The sequence below is a fragment of the Oryctolagus cuniculus genome, chromosome 5, assembly GCF_964237555.1.
Source record: "Oryctolagus cuniculus chromosome 5, mOryCun1.1, whole genome shotgun sequence".
Taxonomy (NCBI): domain Eukaryota; kingdom Metazoa; phylum Chordata; class Mammalia; order Lagomorpha; family Leporidae; genus Oryctolagus; species Oryctolagus cuniculus.
Window position 1 is genome coordinate 82,935,153 of NC_091436.1, and position 20,893 is coordinate 82,956,045.

At 50.3% G+C, this 20,893-nt stretch overlaps 1 protein-coding gene across 5 annotated transcripts in view; it reads right to left on the minus strand.

The window, feature by feature from the left end:
- Positions 1-20,893, minus strand: part of ANKRD6 (ankyrin repeat domain 6) — a 201,637-nt gene that overhangs the window by 42,612 nt on the left and 138,132 nt on the right. Inside the window, exon 1 of one of the 5 annotated variants that reach the window (XM_051855462.2) lies at positions 3,026-3,241. The exons of the other annotated variants lie outside the window; for them this stretch is intronic. Within the exon in view, the coding sequence (XP_051711422.2) occupies positions 3,026-3,103 (78 nt within the window). The 5' untranslated portion in view covers positions 3,104-3,241. Of the gene's footprint in view, positions 1-3,025; positions 3,242-20,893 lie in introns of those variants that run through there. 5 annotated transcript variants of the gene reach the window in all.

Below are 20,893 nucleotides of genomic sequence, written 5' to 3' on the forward strand. Positions count from 1 at the left end.
AGTCAGGAGAGCCCTGCGGAGTATTCTCAGCAGCACACAGACACGACTGCCGAGGAAGCTGAGGCCTGAGGGAGCCACAGGGTTGGTGCAAGAGAAGACAAGTAACCAGAGGCAGAAGCAAAGGCTGCTCTGGTCTGCAAGGGACTGATCCCCCAACCCCCCCAAAGTGTGCATGTTGAAGCCCTAAGCCCAGTGTCAGGGTGTTTGGAGGTGAGTGGGTCACAGGGGAAGCCCTCGTGATGGGATCAGTGCCTGTATCAGAAAAGACACAAGAGAGCTTGCTTCCTCTGTCCCTTTACCGTGAGAGGAGATAGCACAAGGCGCAGCATGTACAAAACAGAAGTGGGCTCTCCCCAGGCTGTGCCCTGGGCCCCCTGATCCTGGACACTTTGGTCTCCAGGATGGTGAGAAACAAAGTCTGTTGTTTAAGCGACTCGATTTATGATATCTTGTTAGAGGCGCCCGAACGGACCAAGACAGGTTCAAACCAGATCACGTTTGGAAGGGTGCATTAGAAATTACAAATAGGTTGGCATTGGACCGGTGGCACCTTCTTAATCCAAAGTCAGCAAAGAATCCAACCTATGGAGAAAGGAAAGGCCGGAGGCATTGGAGCTGAACAGGCCTCGCTCAACCTCAGCTCTGACTCCTAATGCCAGCGTGGTTTGGGGCATGACACATAATCTTCTAAGCCAGCTTCTCATTTGCAAAATAGAACAGTTTTTGTTGCCACCCCAAGGCTGGCAATGAATACACGGAGCACCCACCATCCAATGTGGGTCTCCCTCCCCTCCAGCTGTCCCCTGATCCCTGGGGACACCCGCACACCTCTGCCTTTGCAGACCAGGAGAGGATTGTCAAATGGATGTGGTAAAGGACCAGGTCTTGGGTCGCTCGGGCAGCCCGGAGGGCTCGGGCTGGAGGGGAAGTGTCTGCGGCCAGTTCTTATCTGCTTGCCAGCTCTCGCTTCTGAAATCCGTGGCCCCCGGTCTTGGCGTGTTTGCTTACAAGTGCCTCCTTTACTAGGAAATGCCTTCTCCCAACTGTGTCTCTGTTTCTCTGTGGAGCTGTGTTCTCACCATGTCTTCTCCTTGCCCACGGCTCCTCCCAGCTGCACTGTCTCCTCCTCATGTCTTCCATGACCAGTGATGAGGCTGACGCTGCAGTGTGGCGAGGGCCAGCTCAGAGCAGCCCAGTGTCCTCCAGCATGGGCTAGGGCCACAGACAAACTCCACATCCGGCTGATCTCAGGGAAATCCATGCGGAGCGTGGGTGGTTGTGGTCTCCAGGTTCCAGGATGGCTCAGCCCCTCAGGGACGGTGCAGACAGCCTGGGGACCTCAGGAACATTCAACAACTGCAACAGTGACTTGCCCCTTGGCTCCGTCTCTGGTGTGCAGTAAAAGCAAAGCTAAGTGACTGGTTTCCCACCAGAGCTGCAGCAGGCCCCTGGGTCTCCCTACCACAGGGAAAAACTCCCTCCACACCCCCACATACCACCTTTCACAGAGGAAAGAAAGATGTGCACTTGGCTTTCTAGAACATTCTGGAGTGAAAAGCACCCAAAGTGGAGCTCTTCAGAGGAGCGACTATGCACACAGATGTCCCCAGACAGTGTCTAAGCTCGGGGGAAGGCTGGGGCCCCCCTGAAGGCCAGGGGCACCCGCAGATCTTTCCAGACATCTTGGGATAGCTAAGACGTAAGGACACAACCGCTGTCCATGCCCTCTAGGACCAGCTGTGGGAGAAGTGGGGACGGCAGCAAAGGCTGCAAAAGACAGGAGAAAGCAGCCTTATAGGCACCAATGTGGCCTGGGCCCTCCCTAGCTGTCCTCAGGGAGCCGTCTAGCCAGACCTCAGCCGGGCTCTGCTGGCCCGATGAGAGCAGCGCTAACAAGGACAACAGCAAGAGACCCAGCAGCGACCATTCACTGCGCCCCGACCTCACGGCGGGCATGCACTGAGGCCTTCTACATGCGCTGGCTCGCTCCATCCCACGGCCACCCTATAAGGCAAATCCTCCACGTGAACCCACTTTACAGACCAGGAAACTGAGGCATGGTTCTGAGTTACAGCAGGTAACTGGTGTCTAGATTTGCCTCTTTAAGGCCCTTTGACCCTCTCCCCTGCTCTTACTACTCTCCCATGCTGCTCTGGCTGTGCTGGGGTCAGGGGAGAGAGGAGGAGCCTCTGTGTCTCACTCTCAGGAGTGTTGTACCTCAGGCCAGACCCTGACCTCTGTGCTTGCTGGGTGATCAATAATCTGGTTAGGAGGCAGGGGTTTCCTTTTCTTTTTTTTTTTTTTTTTAAGGTTTATTTATTTATTTGAAAGTCAGAGTTACACAGAGAGAAGAGAGAGAGAGAGAGAGAGGTCTTCCATCCAATGGTTCACTCCCTGGTTGGCTGCAATGGCTGTAGCTGTGCCGATCTGAAGCCAGGAGCTTCTTCTGGGTCTCCCACATGGGTGCAGGGGCCCAAGGACTTGGGCCATCTTCTACTGCTATCCCAGGCCACAGCAGAGAGCTGGATCGGAAGTGGAGCAGCCAGGACTCGAACTGGTGCTTATATGGGATGCCGGCACTGCAGGCGGTGGCTTTACCCGCTAAACCACATCGCCGGCCCGTTTTCTGTTTTCTAGGCTCAGGTGAATCTCCTGGTTGGAGGGTCTGTCTGTCTGATGCCAGAGCTGCTCACGCTGAAGCCAGGCACTAGTTTTACATCCTCCCTGAGGGCCACTAACATGGGACCACACGTTTGAGAGCCACTGGGTAAGAAGAAGCAGGCCAGCCTCACCCCTCCCCAGAGCAGTTCAGGCCCTTGGGTGCTTATAAGCCTGCTGGGCTGGGCTGTCCTGAGCCAGAGCCACGTCCCAGCTACATTCTTTGTGGTGCTTGTCCCTACCTGTCCCTACAAAACATCCAGCATACTGCATTGGCACGACCCAGAGCTTCCTGGGGCTCCAAAGAACACATCACCAGTGTAACGGCTCCGATCACCTCTAATCCCACATCCCCGTGTAAACCTACCGTATTCGACCCAGCTCTCGCAGTGCACCACACCTGCTGACGCCTTCGCTCTCTATTTGTTAGGTCACCTAGCACCATCTTGACTTCTGTAATGTTCTCCCTTGAGCCAGTGGTTTCCAAACCAGCAGAGTCCTGGAGGGCTGGTTAACCGAGTTTCTGATCAGTTAGCCTGAGCTGCCCTGATAACAAGGTCACATTTGGAGAGCTGCTGCCTTAAGCCACTGGTTTTTAATCCTACTGCATGTGAGAGTCACCTGAAAACTTGACACACAAAACAAAACAAAAATACATTGCCAAACTTCACCCTGCCAGATTCCTTCGGTTTAGGGTCGGGCTGGTGTTTTGAAAGTTCTAGGTGATTCTAAAACACAGCCAGAAGTTATTAAGCACACTCTTACATCTTTTAAAGGGGCCTGTGCTGCCAAGCGGCCCAGCTATCAGAATGGGCCATCTGAGGCCAGCAGGGGTGACAGGAGGCCAGGCTCTGCAGCTGCCTTTGCTCCAACCGGAGCCCTGGTTCACAGCTAAGGGCTTTGAGATGTTGCCAAGCAACCGGCACCAAAGTCTGGGGCCCCAGCCTGCAATGATGCTTTGTTCCAGCAGGTGGAGCCCTGCTGCGTGGAAACATCAGAGCGACTCCCACTCTGATGGGCGGCCCGTAATCACGGCGACAGGGGATCACCAAGGACACACAGGACAGCTCGGCCCCTGCTGACCCCCAGTTAGGCGGGGAGGGCTCTGTCAGGGGACATTCCAGCAGGGGATTCCTGTTACGATAACCATCTCCTGCCAATGAGGATGACGAGGGAACTCAGCCAAAGGTAACTGGTTTAAAATAAACCTGGAGGGGAAGTGGAGGTGTTTTTGTTTCCCGTATGTGTCTGGAAACTTCTTTTGTGGCTCTTATGAAATCCACATACGTTATCATCAACAGTCATCTTACCATGCAACAACACCAGAGCCCATTTCTGCCAGCCGTGACTGACTTCCTCTGAACCAATTTCCCCTGATCGCCTTCTGCCCCCGGCTTCTGGCAACTGCTCTTCTCTGGAGCACTGGCCTGGACCTCAGCTTCCATGAGACTCCACTTAGGACACTTGGGAGCACTGGTCTTTCTGTGCCTGGCTTTTTTCACTGAATAACATCCTCCAGTTCCATCCATGTTGCAAGACAGGATTTGGGCAGGCCTTTCAGACCAACAGTACTTGAATGATGGGGGCTACCACGATAGGACAGGATAGGATAGGATAGGATAGGACAGGACAGGACAGGACAGGATAGGGTAGGACAGGATAGGACAGGACAGGACAGGATAGGACAGGACAGGATAGGACAGGATAGGACAGGACAGGACAGGACAGGGTAGGACAGGACAGGACAGGGTAGGACAGGATAGGACAGGACAGGACAGGGTAGGACAGGATAGGACAGGACAGGACAGAATAAGGTAAGACAGGATAGGGTAGGACAGGCCTGCTTGAAGAGAGTGCCCCTGAAAAGCAAAGGGGTGATGGTGCAGAGCCATTCCTGCAACCCTGCCTTTGCCTGATGGTATTTTTATGACCAGCGTCACACAGGGGACCCGGGGTTGTCACTAACACAAGGGGATACAGTGTAAGAGAAAGAACTGATGTGAGCTAGGAAGTTAGCAATTAGCCTGTGTGTGTGAGAGGGGGCTTAGGAAAACAAGGCACCTGCAGAAAGGAACGTAGCAGCATCCGGCAGCCTTGGGAGCACACCTTGAAAGCAGCCCAATATTTTACACTGCAGACTGTCCACACCCCAATAACTTTGTAAGTGGTCCCACCTTTCCCCCAGTGAAAGCACCCCCCAGGAGATTCCTCTCTGCTCAGTGCCTAGTGGGCTACCCAGTCTTATAACATCAGTCAGTAACACCCCCGGGAGGAATTTTACCTATTTCACACCCAGCAAAGCCTTTTCCAGGAGAAGAGGGGGCGGGTAGGGAGGAGAAATGGCAGGAAGAAGTGGACCCCACAATCTTATAAACCCCAGTCTAAATGTAAACCAGCTTCTCTCAGATCCACCTGGACAGGTGTGCACAGTTCCAACAGATGCCCTACCCCATGAAACCTTGCTATCTGGCTCACCGCTATGCCCTGTCTCACACCTGAATTCTTGGTTGCGGGAAGAACCTCTGTGTCAGCCATCTCTGTTAACATTTGGGTTAGATCACTGTTAGGATTTCATAATGGCAGAGTTTCCATTCTTCATGAGAAATGCAGTAGATCCAGGCCATGCGGTTGTCCTTGAGGCAAGTAATGTCTGTGCATATTACCTGTGGCGTTAAACATAGAGGCAGTAGAGGCAGCGAAACTTGTGATGTTAGCGGGAGGGGCCCCTATTTTAGAAACACAACGTGCAGCTGCAAAGGGTCTCGAGCTGTCTGGACGAGTACGTTAAGGAGGCTAACGGCGGCCAAGTGCCTTCTCCAGATCGGCCATCTTTATCTGTGGCAGAACTGCAGTGGCTGGAATCCTGGCTACGAGGCCCCTCATTGAGATTTCAAGTGATAGAAGACCCTCTCTTTCCTAGGTACCCCCTGACTCTTGTCAGGGCCATGAGCAATGCAGAGTTGTGACGGGGAACTTCATAAAGTCTCCTCAGGTTTGTGATTCGAAGATGACAAAGTTAGGAAGACACTCAGGGAAAACAGGTGGAGAAAAGCTTTCAGGGAGCAAAGGAGAGAAAAGAAAACTTTCCATTAAAAACTAGTTGTAGTTTAAAAAGCTTCCCATGGTTTCTCCTTATTGGAAATGCTATGTCTGTCTACTTGGAGGAGTAATACCTCGCATCTTAATCAGACTACAGGTGACAAGTAGCAGCAAGGGAATAAATTTCCTTGATAACACAAGTCAAGATTCAGGACACTCTCAAATGGAAAGAACAGGTTATTTTTACGCATTGGCGAAGATGTTAACTTCTCCACTGGAGGCTCACGGTCTAATCACACAAGGACAGGTGAGCTGGGGCAGTCCTGCGGAGTAACGACGATCAAGAGTAATACGGAGAGGAGACGGCAGAAGTGTGTTGTTAGAAGTCAATTATTCCTAGTGATCGGGTCCCATTAATAAGAGAAGTCCTCTTGAGAGGACTCATTTCCTTCCAGAGTTAGGCTTGCTTTCACAGAAAGGTCCAGCAACAAGAAGGGCTAATATATTTCAAGCGACTTAACCAGCTGTTAAAGATTCCATCTGCTGGGGCCGGCGCCGTGGCTCACTTGGTTAATCCTCCACCTGTGGCACCAGCATCCCATATGGGCGCTGGGTCCTAGTCCCCGTTGCTCCTCTTCCAGTCCAGCTCTCTGCTGTGGCCCAGGAGGGCAGTGAAGGATGGCCCAAGTGCTTGGGCCCCTGTAACCATATGGGAGACCAGGAGGAGGCACTTGGCTCCTGGCTCCAGACAGGCGCAGCGCTGGCTGTGGCGGCCATTTGGGGGGTGAACCAAAGGAAGGAAGACCTTTCTCTCTGTCTCTCTCACTGTCTATAACTCTACCTGTCAAATAAAAAAAATTAAAAAAAAAAAAAAAAGATTCCATTTGCCTCTGTGGTACATTTGTCCCTAAGTGATAAGGCATCAGTTAAATGAGCTCATACCACTCACAGGTCATGGCTTAGACCATCTTTCCCGTGGCCTAACATATTCACAGAACACGGCCCGGGGGTCTAACGCAGGATGAACTAGGATCAGGGAGACAAGGACTGTTCTCTGGTTTTCTAATAAAAACCAGAAAATGACAGTCACTTCCTCGGGGCCAACACTGTAGCACGGCAGATTAAGCTGCCGCCTGCAATGCTGGCATCCCACATCAGAGCACAGTTTGAATCCTGGCTGTTCTACTTCAGACCCAGCTCCCTACTAACGTGCTTGGGAAAGCAGCAGAGAATGGCCCAAGTACCTGGGCCCCTGTACCCACAGGAGATCCAGATGGCATTCTGGGCTCCTGGCTTCTGCCTGGCCCAGCCCCAGCCATTGGAGGAGAGAACCAGTAAATGGAAGAACTCACTCTCCCTCCCCTCCTCTCCCTCATCCCCCTCTGCCTGTCAAATCTATCAGCAAACCAATACTATTTATTTGATAGGCAATTCTATCAGAGGGGGAGAAACAGATCTTCCACCTGCTGGTTCACTCCTCAAACGGTCACAACGGCCATGGCTGGGCCAGGCCAAAGCCAGGAATCCATCAGGCACTCCAGCAGGGGATCCTGGCATTGCAAGCTGCAGCCTAACCTGCTGTGCCACAATGCTGGCTCGAAAAGCATGTCCTTTTCAGCAACTGTTCAGACTCATGTGCCTTGGTATAATGAATTTGGGAACTATCCTTGCATTCCTGGACAAAACCCACTTGCTTACACTGAGCAAGTATGCATGGACTTCAAAGATTTTTATACCAAAATACACTTATCTTTTAATTCCATTTTCCATGGACTTCTATTTTAAAATATTTTTTCAAGATTTATTTATTTCAAAGCAAGAGTCAGAGAGAGATCTTTCATCCATGGGTTCACTCTGCAAATGGCCACAACAGCTATGGATGGGCCAGGCCAAAGCCAGGAGCCTGGAACTCCATCTGGGTTTCCTAGCTAGGCTCCAGGGGCCAAATACATGGGACATCTTCTGCTGCTTTCCCAGGCACATTAGCAGGGAGCTGGATCAGAAGTGGAGCAGCCAGAACTTGATCTGGCACACATATGGGATGCTGGTGTGGTGGGCGGTGGCTTTACCTGCTATGCCATAATGCCAGCCCCTCACAAACTTTTTAAAGTATCCTTGTATTATTCTGATAAGTGCTATGTTTTATTATATAGTTTTAATAACTCTTCTATCTATATTCATAATTGAATCTGGTCTGTTTTGTTTTGTTTTAAAGATTTATTTCATTTATTTGAAAGGCAGAGTTAGAGACAGAAGGAGAGACAGAGATACATAGAGATCTTCCATCTCTGGTTCACTCCCCACATGGCCACAACAGCTGAGGCTGGGCCAGGCTAAAGCCAGGAGCTTCTTCCTGGTTCCCCATGTGAGTGCAGGGGCCCAGTTACTTGAGTCATCACAACTGACTCCCAAGGTTTGTATTAGCAGGAAGCTGGAAGCTGGAATCAGGAGCTGGACCCAGGCAACTGATGTAGGACGGGGGCATCTTAGCCACGAGGCTAATCGCCTGGTGCAGCTTACCCTTTGACTGTATTTCTCCATGAATACTGTGAAGCATTCTTGTATTTACTTGGGTTTGTTATTAAGGTTCTGCTGGTTTCATTTCTTTTTTTAAAGTCCAGTTTTCCATTTTGTTCTATGCACTGGCACTTGAGCAGGGGCCCAAGAAGGGTGCTCAGAGGTTTACCAGCTCCCTTCCTCTTTGACCTCCTTATTTCGTAGACTCCAGAATATAGGTTAGGGGAAAGAAGCTTTGAAGTCTTATGCCAATCACTGGCCTGGAAACCAAAGACCCTCCAGTGAATGGTGTCCAGGAAACACACAGGTATTTAGGAGGATTTAAAAACGCTGACTTCCAGCCTTGCCCTAACATTACAACATCCCCTCTAGAGTGGCTGAACCCACTAGCCCATGTGATTTTAGGCAGTTTGACTGGCACATTAATCTGGGCTACAAAACACTCTGCTGTGTAGTTAGAGCTCCAATTTGAAGTGCAGACTGCTGAGGCCACAGAATACAAACAGCGTGGACAGACCCTGGGGGTGGATGGCTTGCTGACTGCACACCCAGGTGCTGGCTGGCTGGCAGGGTCAGTGCTGCCTCCAGGCCTGCCCAGAGCTAGAGGCAAACAGCCTGCCTCCACCTTACTGAGCACCAGTGGAGACACAGCAGCCTTCTAAGGAGGGCCAGCGGGGACTGAGGAAAGGACCTGCTGGTCCAGGATTTCCACATAGGTGGAGAGAGGGCAGGAGAGAGCAGCGAAGAGAAGCAAGGCAACTCCTGTGTGCCCCGTTTTAACCGCATCCTCACCAGCCTCTCCCAAGAATGTCCATTAGCTTGGAGGGGCCGTGCCTAAACTCTGAGCGTTGCTCTCCCCACAGCCCCGGCAGGCGCTCTTGCCAGACCCACCACCTCAATTCTCACACTACCCCTTCTCAACCTCAGGGGCCACCTTGCCTTCCTCCAGAGAGCATCTCCTGGAGGCACCTGCCAGCCTTGGCCGAACACACGGGTCACTGTGCTGGCGGCCCAGTGAACACCCGCATCATAATAAACCAACACTCACTGAGACTTTCCTGTGATCCATCCAGTACTTCTCCAGGTATTGTTGCATACACAAGCCACGCACCAACTCATAGCACACGCTGCATTCCATAAGGAGACAGTCCTTGCTCATACACTTCTGTCCACTTTGGATTGTGGCACTTGGAATGTTTCATGGGACTCCATAAAGAGCACCCTGACTTCCTGGTGTCTGGCCCCTGGCTCATCAGAGGGTCATCCTACCCGACAGACAACGTTCCAAGACCAAGGGGGAAATGCCTACAGCAGAGAGCCATTTCCCACCAGGCTGCTAGGAAAATCCCTGAGCCGAGGGTAACACCACAGACCAAATAGAGCCTCTAGGTGTAGTTGTGGACCTGGGCCTAGCACTTTTTAAGGCTCTCCTGGTGACCACACCTGTGGTCAATATTGAGCACCACTGACCACAGGCGCTTACTTTGTGTATCACTGAGGACAATGGCCTCAAGAAGGGAGACAGTTACTAAGATGACAATAGGGGCCACCACCTCCCAAGCTGGCATCCCATGTGAACACTGGTTCGAGTCTTGGCTGCTCCACTTCCAATCCAGCTCCCTGCCAATGTGCATGGGAAAGCACTGGATAATAGCCCACATGCTTGGGACCCTGCTACCCATGTGGGAGACCTAAATGGAGTTCCAGGCTCCTGGCTTCAGCCTGGCTCAGCCTATCCCTGGCCACTGTGGCCACTTGGAGGAATGAACTTCTGGGGATGGATGGTGGCAATGGTTGCACAATAATGAAAATGTACTTAATACCACTGAACCTTACACTTATAAATGATTAAGGGAGTTCCTGGCTCCTGGCTTTGGCTTGGCCCAGCCCTGGCCACTGAGGCCATCTGGAGAGGGAGCCAGCAGCTGGAAGATTGCTGTCTCTTCCTAACTCAGTCTTTCAAATAAATAAAGTATGTTTATATATATATAATATAAATATATATAATATATATATAAAGATAATGTAACTGCCATCCATTGAGCTCTTCCCGCATCCTTAATTAAGATATATTAAGCACTCTGCATGGACATCATTTAACCTTGCAACAAATCCTCAAGGTGGGTGGTATTGTGCCAACTTTACAGACCGGAAGTGAAGGCTCAAGGAGGCTTGGCCAAAGTTACAGAGGTGTAAGTGTGATTCATAATCTTTACTCTTGGTAAGAAAAAATGAGATAAAATGATGAAATTTCAAAAGGAGTGGCAAGTCCACAGAGATAGAAAGTGGAATGATGGTTGCCATGTGCTGGGGGAAAAGCCAATGAGGAATTCAACAGGTGGCAAGTTTTACTTCGGGAAGATTAAAAAAAATAGTCCTGCAGACAGCTGGTGGTGATGGTTGCAGAATAATGTGAGTGTATTTAAGGCCACTTACTGAGAGTAGTGCAGTGTGTTAAGCCCTGTCTTAGGATGCCCACAGTTTAAGTCCTGGTTGCTCGGCTTCCTTGATTCACCTCCCTGCTACAGCCTCTGGGAGGTAGCAGGGGATGTCCCGCGTGCTTGCGCCCCTGCCACCCACGTGGGAGACCCTGACGGAGTTGCAGGTCCCTGGCTTTTGCTGGCCTAGCCCTGGGTCTTGAGGATATCTGGGGAGTGAACCAGCAGATGGAAGCACGTGCTAGCTCGCTCTCTCAGCTCCTCTTCTCCCTCTTGCTTGTTCTACCTTTTGAGTAGATGAAATAAGCATTTCAAAAAATGGTTCAGATGGAACTGTATGTTATGTGTATTTTACCAGAATTGTAAATTCAAATTTTTAAATGGGTGTGAGAGAGATACATTACGAGGTCTCCTGTCTGGCACCCAGTGCGATTCCAGGTCACCTCTGTACTCTTCATTGTCTCTGAGCTATTTTACACCTCCAAGTATGCCGGACATACTTGCATCTGGCAGAGATTCAGTAGCTACTGGCTAATTTTTACATCTTAACAGGCAGGTTTGTTTCCACTTCCTGGATGGCCTACTCATTTGTTATTTCTGAACACTCCTTTGAGCCAGCTGTAACATCTTACTGGTTCCCTCATTCATCAGTGACAAATAAAATCTTAACGTGTTCATTTTACAAGAATTGTTCAGGATTGCCATAGCATTCATTAGATTTCCCCACAGATTCCCAATGATAAAGTACAAAAGCCTAGGTTTTCCCAGGTGAGATTTTCAACCCACTGGGCAACGCTTCTTACCATTACAGAACAAAAAAGCCCACTTTGCTTCACTGGATATGTGACTCCATACCCTCAGCATCCCCTTCATCTCAGGGGCAACACACCCAACTCCAAGGAGCATGTGGACGAATCGGGGCTCCATCGGCCCTGCCCAGGCTCCAGCCCTCCCCTGGGTGGCAGAACACACCGGGGTATGTGGGGTTCAGATTGGAAGCGCCAGGCTCTCTTGGGAAGCAACTCTATTATGCAGCTCTGAGTGGGAGGTGAGCAAGGAGAGGACAGGTGTGGAGATCCCCTTCCACTCCCCTCCCATCCCCTCCCCTCCCAGCTGCCGGCTCCCCTCTCTGATTCTCGGGCAGCTGGCCTTAGGCACACACAGAGAGGATTCTATGGAACGTGTGAAGGAGTGGAAATGAACATGGGCTAAACAGAGCTCCTGGAGAGAATGCTAGGAAGGGAGGGGGAGTTAGACGGAGAAGGGGCAGGGGGAGGAGGCAGTGGAAGAGTGCCCATTTCCTCCTGGGTCACAGCGTGTTTAAAGGTCAGGCCTAACAAGCCTCTGACGGGCTGCTGGTGGCGTAGGAATTGGCATGGCTTCCGTGCAGAGCAATTTAGGTCTAGCTGTCAGAATCCCAAGGGTACACACACTCTGACCCAACAGTACCATTTAGAGATGTCTGTCCCACAAATAGCGTCACTTGACACAGTGAGACCCGAGGGCAAAGCTCATCACTGCAGCCTAAGTTGTCAGAACAGAAGATTACCGTAATCTATATGTCCATTAACAGCAGATTGATTTAGCCAATTAGGTTTGTCCATGCACTACTGGACAAAGCGAAGAGCAGATGGATATGTATGGTATCCCACAAGTTGTATAAGAAAACAGAGCTACATTCATCTGCAGGTATATGCATGGAATGTCAGGGGGAAAATGGCAAGAAACAGATAATGCACATTGCTCTCAGGGAGGGAAATACAGCATGGGAGAAAGAGCATTAGAACCATTTCCTATTTAAAAACTTTACAACTCTCTACCTTTGCAGCAAGTGTAAGGAGTGCTCTGGATGAAGCACGCTGTGCACAACACGTTCTAAGTTAAAGTTTTCACCCAACGGACAACCTTACAAGTGTCTATTTCCCCCACTACCCAACTTCTGAGGAAGGGCACCATAAAGGAAATGGTGACAAACCAAAAGGCTGGCTCCCAAGCACTGCAATAAATGCTGATATTAAAGACAAACCCAGGGGCTGGCATTGTGGCATCCGTGACGCTGGCATCCCATTTGAGCGCTGGTTCAAGTCCTGGCTGTGTACTTCCAGTCCCTGCTAATGTACCTGGGAAAGCAGCAGCAGCAGCAGATGGCCTAAGTGCTCGGACCTCTGTCACCCACATGGGAGACCCAGATGGAGCTGGAGGCTCCTGGCTTTGGCTGGGCCCAACCCTGGCTGTTAGCAGCAATTTGGGGAATGAACCCATAGAAGGGAGATCTTTCTCTCTCCTTCTCCCTCTTTAACTGCTTTCAGATAATTTTTTAATTGCTCTAAAATATTCTAAGTCTCTTACATTTTTTAAAATTTATTTGAAACAGAGATACAGAGATAGAAAGAGATATCTTCCATCTAGTGGTTTGCTCCCCAAATGGCTGTGGCTGGACCAGGCAGAAGCCAGGGACCAGAAGCTTCTTCCAGGTCTCCCAAGTGGGTGGCAGGGGCCCAAGTGTATGGGCCATTTTCCACTGCTTTCCCAGGCACATTAGCTTGGAGTTGGGTTTTTTGGAAGTGGAGTAGCTGGGACTTGAACCAGCACCCACATGGGATGCTGGCACCTCTGGCAGAGGTTTAACCTTTTATGCCACAATGCCCAGCCCCATCTTATGTTTTCATATAAATTTAAGAACCAGCTTCTCAACTCCTACCAAAAGAGGCTGAGAGCTTTCATCTATTACATGCAGGGCACTGACACTGGCCTTGTCATCTCATGTGGTCTTCACAACAACCCCCCACCCCCCGCTGCCGCCAAGTGGGGGATTATCATTTTCAAATGAGGACACTGAATGTCCTGTGTCCACTGCCCAGGACTCCCTGTCTGGGGCTCAGGCCAGGAGACGGGCACTGCTTCATCACCAGGATCTCCTCCTAAGGACTCACATCTGCCGCTCCCTATGTATGAAACACTGCTCTGTGTAGCTAAAATACATGGACTCATTTAGTGCTTACACAGCCTAATGAGGTAGCTATTACTAATCCTCATTTCAGAGGTGATGCTATGATATATGGAAAGATTATGACATAGGGAAAGAACTAGTAGCCAGCACCAGCATTTGAACTCAGGGCAGTGCTGGCATCTGCGCCCATGCTCATATCCTCTGCAGTGCACTCTCTGTCCAGGCTTCATGAATTTGCTACGAAAGTCTGGGACTGGTGTGCGTGAGGCAAGGTCAAGGGAGAAGAAAAGTCCCTTTGACCTAGCCTTCTCCTATCAGATAGCCTCTTTCCATCTGCATGGAGGGGGAGGAGCCAGGAGGGAGGAGTTGGATACTAGGAGAGTCAGGGGCTGGTAATGTCCTTATTGTGGGCCTTGTGGCCAGATAAAGCTGGGTCCACTACCTTCTGCAAACTTGACCATGGTCAAGTTACTTTCTGCACGGCCCCTCCCCTTCCTCACCGGCTAAGAGCTGTAGTGAGAATCCCAGCCAGATAGCATCTGCAAAGCACCCGGCCGGTGCTGCCATGGGCACTCAACCCACTCTTTACGGTTTGATTTTATCTTCAGCAAATTACGAAATTAATACATACATGTTTTTTTTTAATAAGGGAAACAAGACAATGGAAACGTCTACAAAAGCGAAGTTCATCATCTTCCCTGTGAGGGAGCCAACATGAGCAGTCTCCACCCGGTTCTCCGGGCTCACACAAACACAAGCAGGCATTTGCATGGAGAAGTAGAGTCTAAAATAATGGAAACATAATGTACCCATCACTTGCTACTTGCTTTTTTCATTTATCCACAGATATAACTAGAAAATACAGGGCAATAATGCTCTCCCTCATAAGTATAGGCAAACATGTAAATTTCCATCAATAAGATATACATGATGGTTGTCTAAGTTGGCATACGGTCTTACTTTTTTCCTTGTCTCCCTTCCCCCTTCCCTACCTCTACAGTATACCTTCAAACCACATAAACTTGCATCAACCACCTGTCATCTGGACATCCTCCTGCTCTTGTTACCATACGAATATAGATACATGCATGCACGTATAGGTTGATTTGCTTTTGGTCACTGCCTACTTTCCAAAGATGGAACTGTGAAATTTAGTTCTTGCATTTCTCACTATACAACCGCTTGTATGAAAACCTTCAGGTCCTCCGGGATGTTTCATGGATTCTTCTCTGCGGTGGCACAGCATTCCATGTGTAAATGTTCCTTCTTTCTATCCCCTTCATTAGAGCTGTCTGTTGCTAGGAGTGCTCAATAGCCTACTGCTTCAAGGTCAGCTCTGTGACAAGCTGAAACGGAACAGGCTGTCGCTGACAATGCTGCCCTTACAGCAGCGTGGTCACGCATCCCTGCTGGCTGGGCATTGGGTTTATTCCTGTCACGCCAGGGCACTTATTAGCAGGAACCCCTTCATTCCCAAAGGCATGCTGCCTTGCACAAATTTATATATATGTCATTCCATTTATATCCATATGGGTCTTTCCAAAGCATGATCAGACATTCACGGAGTACTGGAGGACACACACCATGCCTCTCGGAGCCCCAACCCTAACCATCCCTAAATTCACCTTGTTGTGCCCCTTCCTCTGGGGTTATTTCTACCCGACTCCCTCTCTGTAACTGGTCTTCCTATTATGGATCCAAACAACCCCCAACCCACACTCCTCTAGTCAAAAATACCAGGGCTTAAGACGTTAGCCTTGGTACTGGTGGATGAATTGTGATTTGATTTGAAAATAGGATAAGGCCAGCGCCGCGGCTCACTAGGCTAATCCTCCACCTAGTGGCGCCGACACACCAGGTTCTAGTCCCGGTCGGGGTGCCGGATTCTGTCCCGGTTGCCCCTCTTCCAGGCCAGCTCTCTGCTGTGGCCAGGGAGTGCAGTGGAGGATGGCCCAAGTCCTTGGGCCCTGCACCCCATGGGAGACCAGGATAAGTACCTGGCTCCTGCTATCAGATCGGCGCGGTGCGCCGGCTGCAGCACGCCGGCCGCAGTGGCCATTGGAGGGTGAACCAACGGCCAAGGAAGACCTTTCTCTCTGTCTCTCTCACTGTCCACTCTGCCTGTCAAAATAAATAAATAAAAAAAATTAAAAAAAAAAAGAAAATAGGATATTAGCAGTTGTAATGAAGATGCAAAATGAGGTCACGCTGGAGTAGGTTGAGCACTTCAGTGAGACTGCTGTCCTAACAACACAAGGCAACAGAAACGCAAGGAGCCCGGATGATTACGAGGCAGAGAGCACAGGGCTGCAGCTGCAAGCTGAGGGTCATCGCGCATTGCTGACCAACTAGCAGAAGCTTGGAGGAGCGACGAGGGGTCCTCTCGAGACAGCAGCTCCACTTCAGACTTCCAGCCTCCGGAGCATGAGACAGTCAATTTCTGCTGTCTGAAGTCACTCCATTTGTGGTCATTTGCTTCTGCAGTCATGTGAAACATAGAGACTCTCGCCACCCAGGCCCTGGCTCTCCAACCAGAGAACATCAAACTCGACAGGAATAACTTGTGGAGCCCCTTCGGAAAGAATCATTAAACTTTTTAATGAACATGCTGTTTTACCCTAAGAATTTCCAGAGATTTCCCCAAGTCTGATACTAAGTATTGCTGGCCCTCTGTATCCATGCATTCCACATCTTTGGATTCTATAAACTGTGCATCAAATGTAGTGAGGCCTACTACGGCTGCATCTGTACTGAACATGTACAGGTGTTTATTCTTGTAATCGCTCTCTAAACAATACAGAGCAATGACTAGGTATACAGAACTCATACGGTATTGAGTATCACAAATAACCTAGAGTTGAGGTCAGGTATGGGAGGATGTGCAGAGGGTATGTACAAATATTTGGCCATTTTATATAAGAGACTTGATCATCCTCAGATTTTGGTGTGTGCAGGGGTCCTGGAACCAACCGCCATGCATGCCCAAGAATGACAGTGAATCAACTGTTCATCACTGCAAACAGTGCCTAACTTGTAAGCAACTTGAGTGTGCACCAGCAGGTGGCCAAATAAAATCTGCAGTTTATCCATATGATGGGAGGTTACAGAGCCCTTGCAGAAAATGATGAGACATACGTTTAATGGAATGGGAAGTCTCTTGGGCATACTATAAAGTGAAAAAAGATCATCATGGGGGCCAGTGCTGTGGCACAGCAGGGAAGCCGCCACCTGCAGTGCCAACATCCCATATGGGCCGATTCGAGTCCCAGCTGCTCTGCTTCTGATCTTGCTCCCTGGAAATAAGCCTGGGAAAGCAGTAGAAGATGGTCCAAGTGCTTGGGCCCTTGCACCCATGTGGGAGACCCAGAAGAAGCGCCTGGTTCCTGGCTTCAGATTGGCACAGCTCTGGCTGTTGCAACCATGTAGGAAGTGAACCAGTGGATAGAAGACCTCTCTCTATTTCTCTGCCTTTCAAATAAATAACTCTTAAAAAAATTCCCGGTCTCACTAGGCTAATCCTCCACCTGCGGCGCCAGCACCCTGGGTTCTAGTCCCGGTCGGGACACTGGATTCTGCCCCAGTTGCTCCTCTTCCAGTCCAGCTCTCTGCTGTGGCCTGGGAGGGCAGTGGAGGATGGCCCAAGTGCTTGGGCCCTGTACCCAAATGGGAGACCAGGAGGAAGCACCTGTCTCCTGGCTTCGGATCGGCGCAGCGCACCAGCTGTAGCAGCCATTTGGGGGATGAACAAATGGAAAAAAGAAGACCTTTCTCTCTGTCTCTAACTCTGTCAAAAAAATTCCCAAGGACAGTGCCTGCTCACTTTTTTTTTTTTTTTTTTTTTAAGATTTTACTTATTTGAGAGGCAGAGTTAAAGACAGAGGAAGAGAGAGAGAGGGCTTCCATCCTCTGGTTCACTCCCAAAATGGCCACAATGGCCAGACCTGGGCCAATCTGAAGCCAGGAGCTTCTTCAGGTCTCTCAGGTGGGTGCAGGGGCCCAAGGATTGGGCATTTTCTACTGTTTTCCCAGGCCACAGCAGAGAGCTGGATTGGAGCGTGAGAACAGCTGCGACATGAACCAGTGCCCGTATGGGATGCTTGTGCCATAGGTGGAGGCTTGGCCTACTAAGGCACAGCGCTGGCCCCTGCCATCACACTTCTATCCAGATACCTCCACCTTGAGGGTTCCAAGTAGTTCTCAACAGTATCTCTGTGGGCCAGGCTTGGCATGGAGGAGCAACACAGAGGGCTTAGCCAGGTGACAAAATCCCTATTGGTACTGAGGTAACAACACGCAGCTGTAGGGGAAGATATTTAACTAAAACGTGAGGTAACTGGAGAGTCTATGTTCATTTATAAACCCAAAGCTTTCTTGCAAAAACACCCATTCTCCTGCCTGGGGATCAAGTATCTCAAGCCGCATGGGGCGGGATGGCTAGAAAGGCATGGAGCAGAGGGAAGGCTCGGAGGCAGCAATGGCTGTCCTGGGTGGTGAGATGGTGTGTACGGGGGCAGGTCAAGGACCTAGGAGGAGACAGGACAGCTTCTGCATGCAGGGCTGTGTAAATGGAGGTGCCATTCCTTACTAAAGGGACACTAGGGACATGAGCAGGTCTCAAGAGGGGGCACGTAGGCTCGGAGTTGAACTGCCTGTGGATCAGGCACATACAGATGTCCATGAAGGCAGCTGGACATGGGAGTGGGGAGACGGGCGAGTTGGAGAGCTGGCACAGTCAAAATTGGCGTCCAGACAGTGAGCAGATGAGAGCTGGGGCAGCTTCAGAGGCAGGCAGAGCAAGAGGCCACAGAGAAGGAACCTTGGGGAGGAAGGAGAACCAGGAGGAGGCAGAGCGTGGAGGAGCCGAGGGGAGCTTCAGGAGGGGAGCACAGGCAACGCTGTCCAGCCCTGGCCTCAGCCCTCAACAGCACGCCAGCACAAGACGCTGCTTCTCCTACCTTTTACTGGCACAACACAGAGGCTGCACACATATTCATGTGGTAGGTGTTAAGAAATAACAAGAGAGCAGGCACTGCGGCACAGTTAAGCTGCCACCTGCGACACTGGCATCCCATATCAGATCATTGGTTCCCACCTGCTCCACTTCCCATCCAGCTCCCTGTTCATGCACCTAGGAAAGCAGAAGATGGCCCAAGTACTTGGACCCCTGCCACCCAAGTGGGAGACTTGGATGGAGTTCCTGGCTCCTGGCTTTGCCCTGACCCAGCCCTGGCTGTTGTAGTCATTTGGGGAGTGAACCAGTGGATAGACCATCGATCTCCTTCCTTCCTCTCCATCTCTCCCTGTTTGCCTTTCAAATAAATAAAATGATTCTTCTAAAGAATAACAACAGGAGACTTTGGTAAAAACAGTCACAGAAGGTTGAGGGGGTCAGCGGCCAGATTACCAGGAGGTCTAATGTCAGTGTCTCCAACCTCCAGACCCTTCCAGCTGACGACTTCTCAGGATGCCCACTGCCTTTGTCAGAGTACCTGTTCCACGGAAAACGCGCTGATCAACACAATGAAATATAGCTCGTCTAGGTACAAAAATTGTACAAATGGAAAATCGAGTTGTCAGCGAGCCTTCCTCCTACAATGAGCTTTATCTTTTTTTTTTTTAATTTTTTATTTTTTTGACAGGCAGAGTGGACAGCGAGAGAGAGAGAGAGACAGAGAAAGGTCTTCCTCTGCCATTGGTTCACCCTCCAATGGCTGCCGCGGCCGGCGCACTGTGGCTAGCGCACCGCGCTGATCCGATGGCAGGAGCCAGGTACTTATCCTGGTCTCCCATGGGGTACAGGGCCCAAGGACTTGGGCCATCCTCCACTGCACTGGCCACAGCAGAGAGCTGGCCTGGAAGAGGGGCAACCGGGACAGAATCCGGCGCCCTGACCGGGACTAGAACCCGGTGTGCCGGCGCCGCAGGTGGAGGATTAGCCTAGTGAGCCGTGGCGCCGGCCTGAGCTTTATCTTCTTATCCGTAGATCCCACACCAATGCCCAGCTCCCAAGCCCACTGCCCCTGAAGGGTTGGCCTCTTCTTGACAAGCCCCTGGCTCTGTGGGCAGGTATTGGAACCCCATACTACTAGTGGCTGAGTAAAACCCACACGAGAACAGAAGGGACTGCCCTTAACTCTTAACAGGAAGGGCGTTTCCATGGAAGCCAGGAGAGCCCAATCTGTCCTGGCTTTGGGGTGCCCCAACACGAACAAGTGGCTTTCCTTCTGTGACTCCCATTTCTTCAGAGCTCTAAAAGGAAACAGTATGTATCAGGGCTCTGGGGAGGAGCACCATACATGAGAAAACCATTTGGGAAGTAGAAAATGCTATGCACATGTGCAATAGTGCTTTATCCAAGTAGCTGGACACGTGAAGCTGCAGAGGGTGGAACATCTGCAGAGTCTATCTACTGTATAAAATGGCAATTGCTAGGCTCCGATAAGCAGCAGCCCCAAAGTTCATGCTCCAAAATTATTAATCACACAATTGAGATCTGGTGGTTATGAAACAGGACTCCTGAATTAAACAGGCAAACACTTTCTAATGGAAACTCTACACAAGTTACCTAACCACTCCACTCAGTTTTGCCATCTGTAGAAGGAGGAAACTAAGTTATGGTGAGGATTGAAAGATTCAGTTGCAGAGATCTGACAAGAGTACCTGCTACTGGCAACGATGGTCAAAGTGTAGGCAATTTGCAATCAGTAACATTCCTCTCCCTCACCCCATGTGGGGCTGACCACGTGAGCACTGTCTTAGGCACTGAATGGGTTAAATCATAGCCAATATTTGTGCCCACTTAGATGCTTTGTAAATGCAGCAAGTTGTGTTATTGTGCTAACTCCTGACGGACTCTGTAAAGTCTGCGAGGGAATGGTGGCTCCTGCAGTCAAGAAATTTGCCTAAATCAGTGGTTCTGAGCCAGGGGTGATTTCCACCCCCCAGAAGAGTTTCGGCAATTTTTGGGGATGTTTTTGGATATCACAACCCAAGGGTAGGGGGGAGAGAACACCCCTGGCATCTTCAGGTAGAGTCCAGAGGTGCTGCTAAATACCCTACAATGCCCAGGGGAGTCCCAACAACAAAGAATGGGGTGGCCCAACGTATCAGTGGTGCTGAAGTTCAGAAAGCCTGGTCCACTTTGTAATTATTTTAAAATGTACTCCATTTATTTAAAGGCAGAGTGAGAGACAAGGAGGTCTTCTATCTGCTGGTTCATTTCCCAAGTGGCTGCAAAGGTTGAGCCAGGCAGAAGCAAGGAGCTTGGAACTCCATCTGGGCCTTCCACATG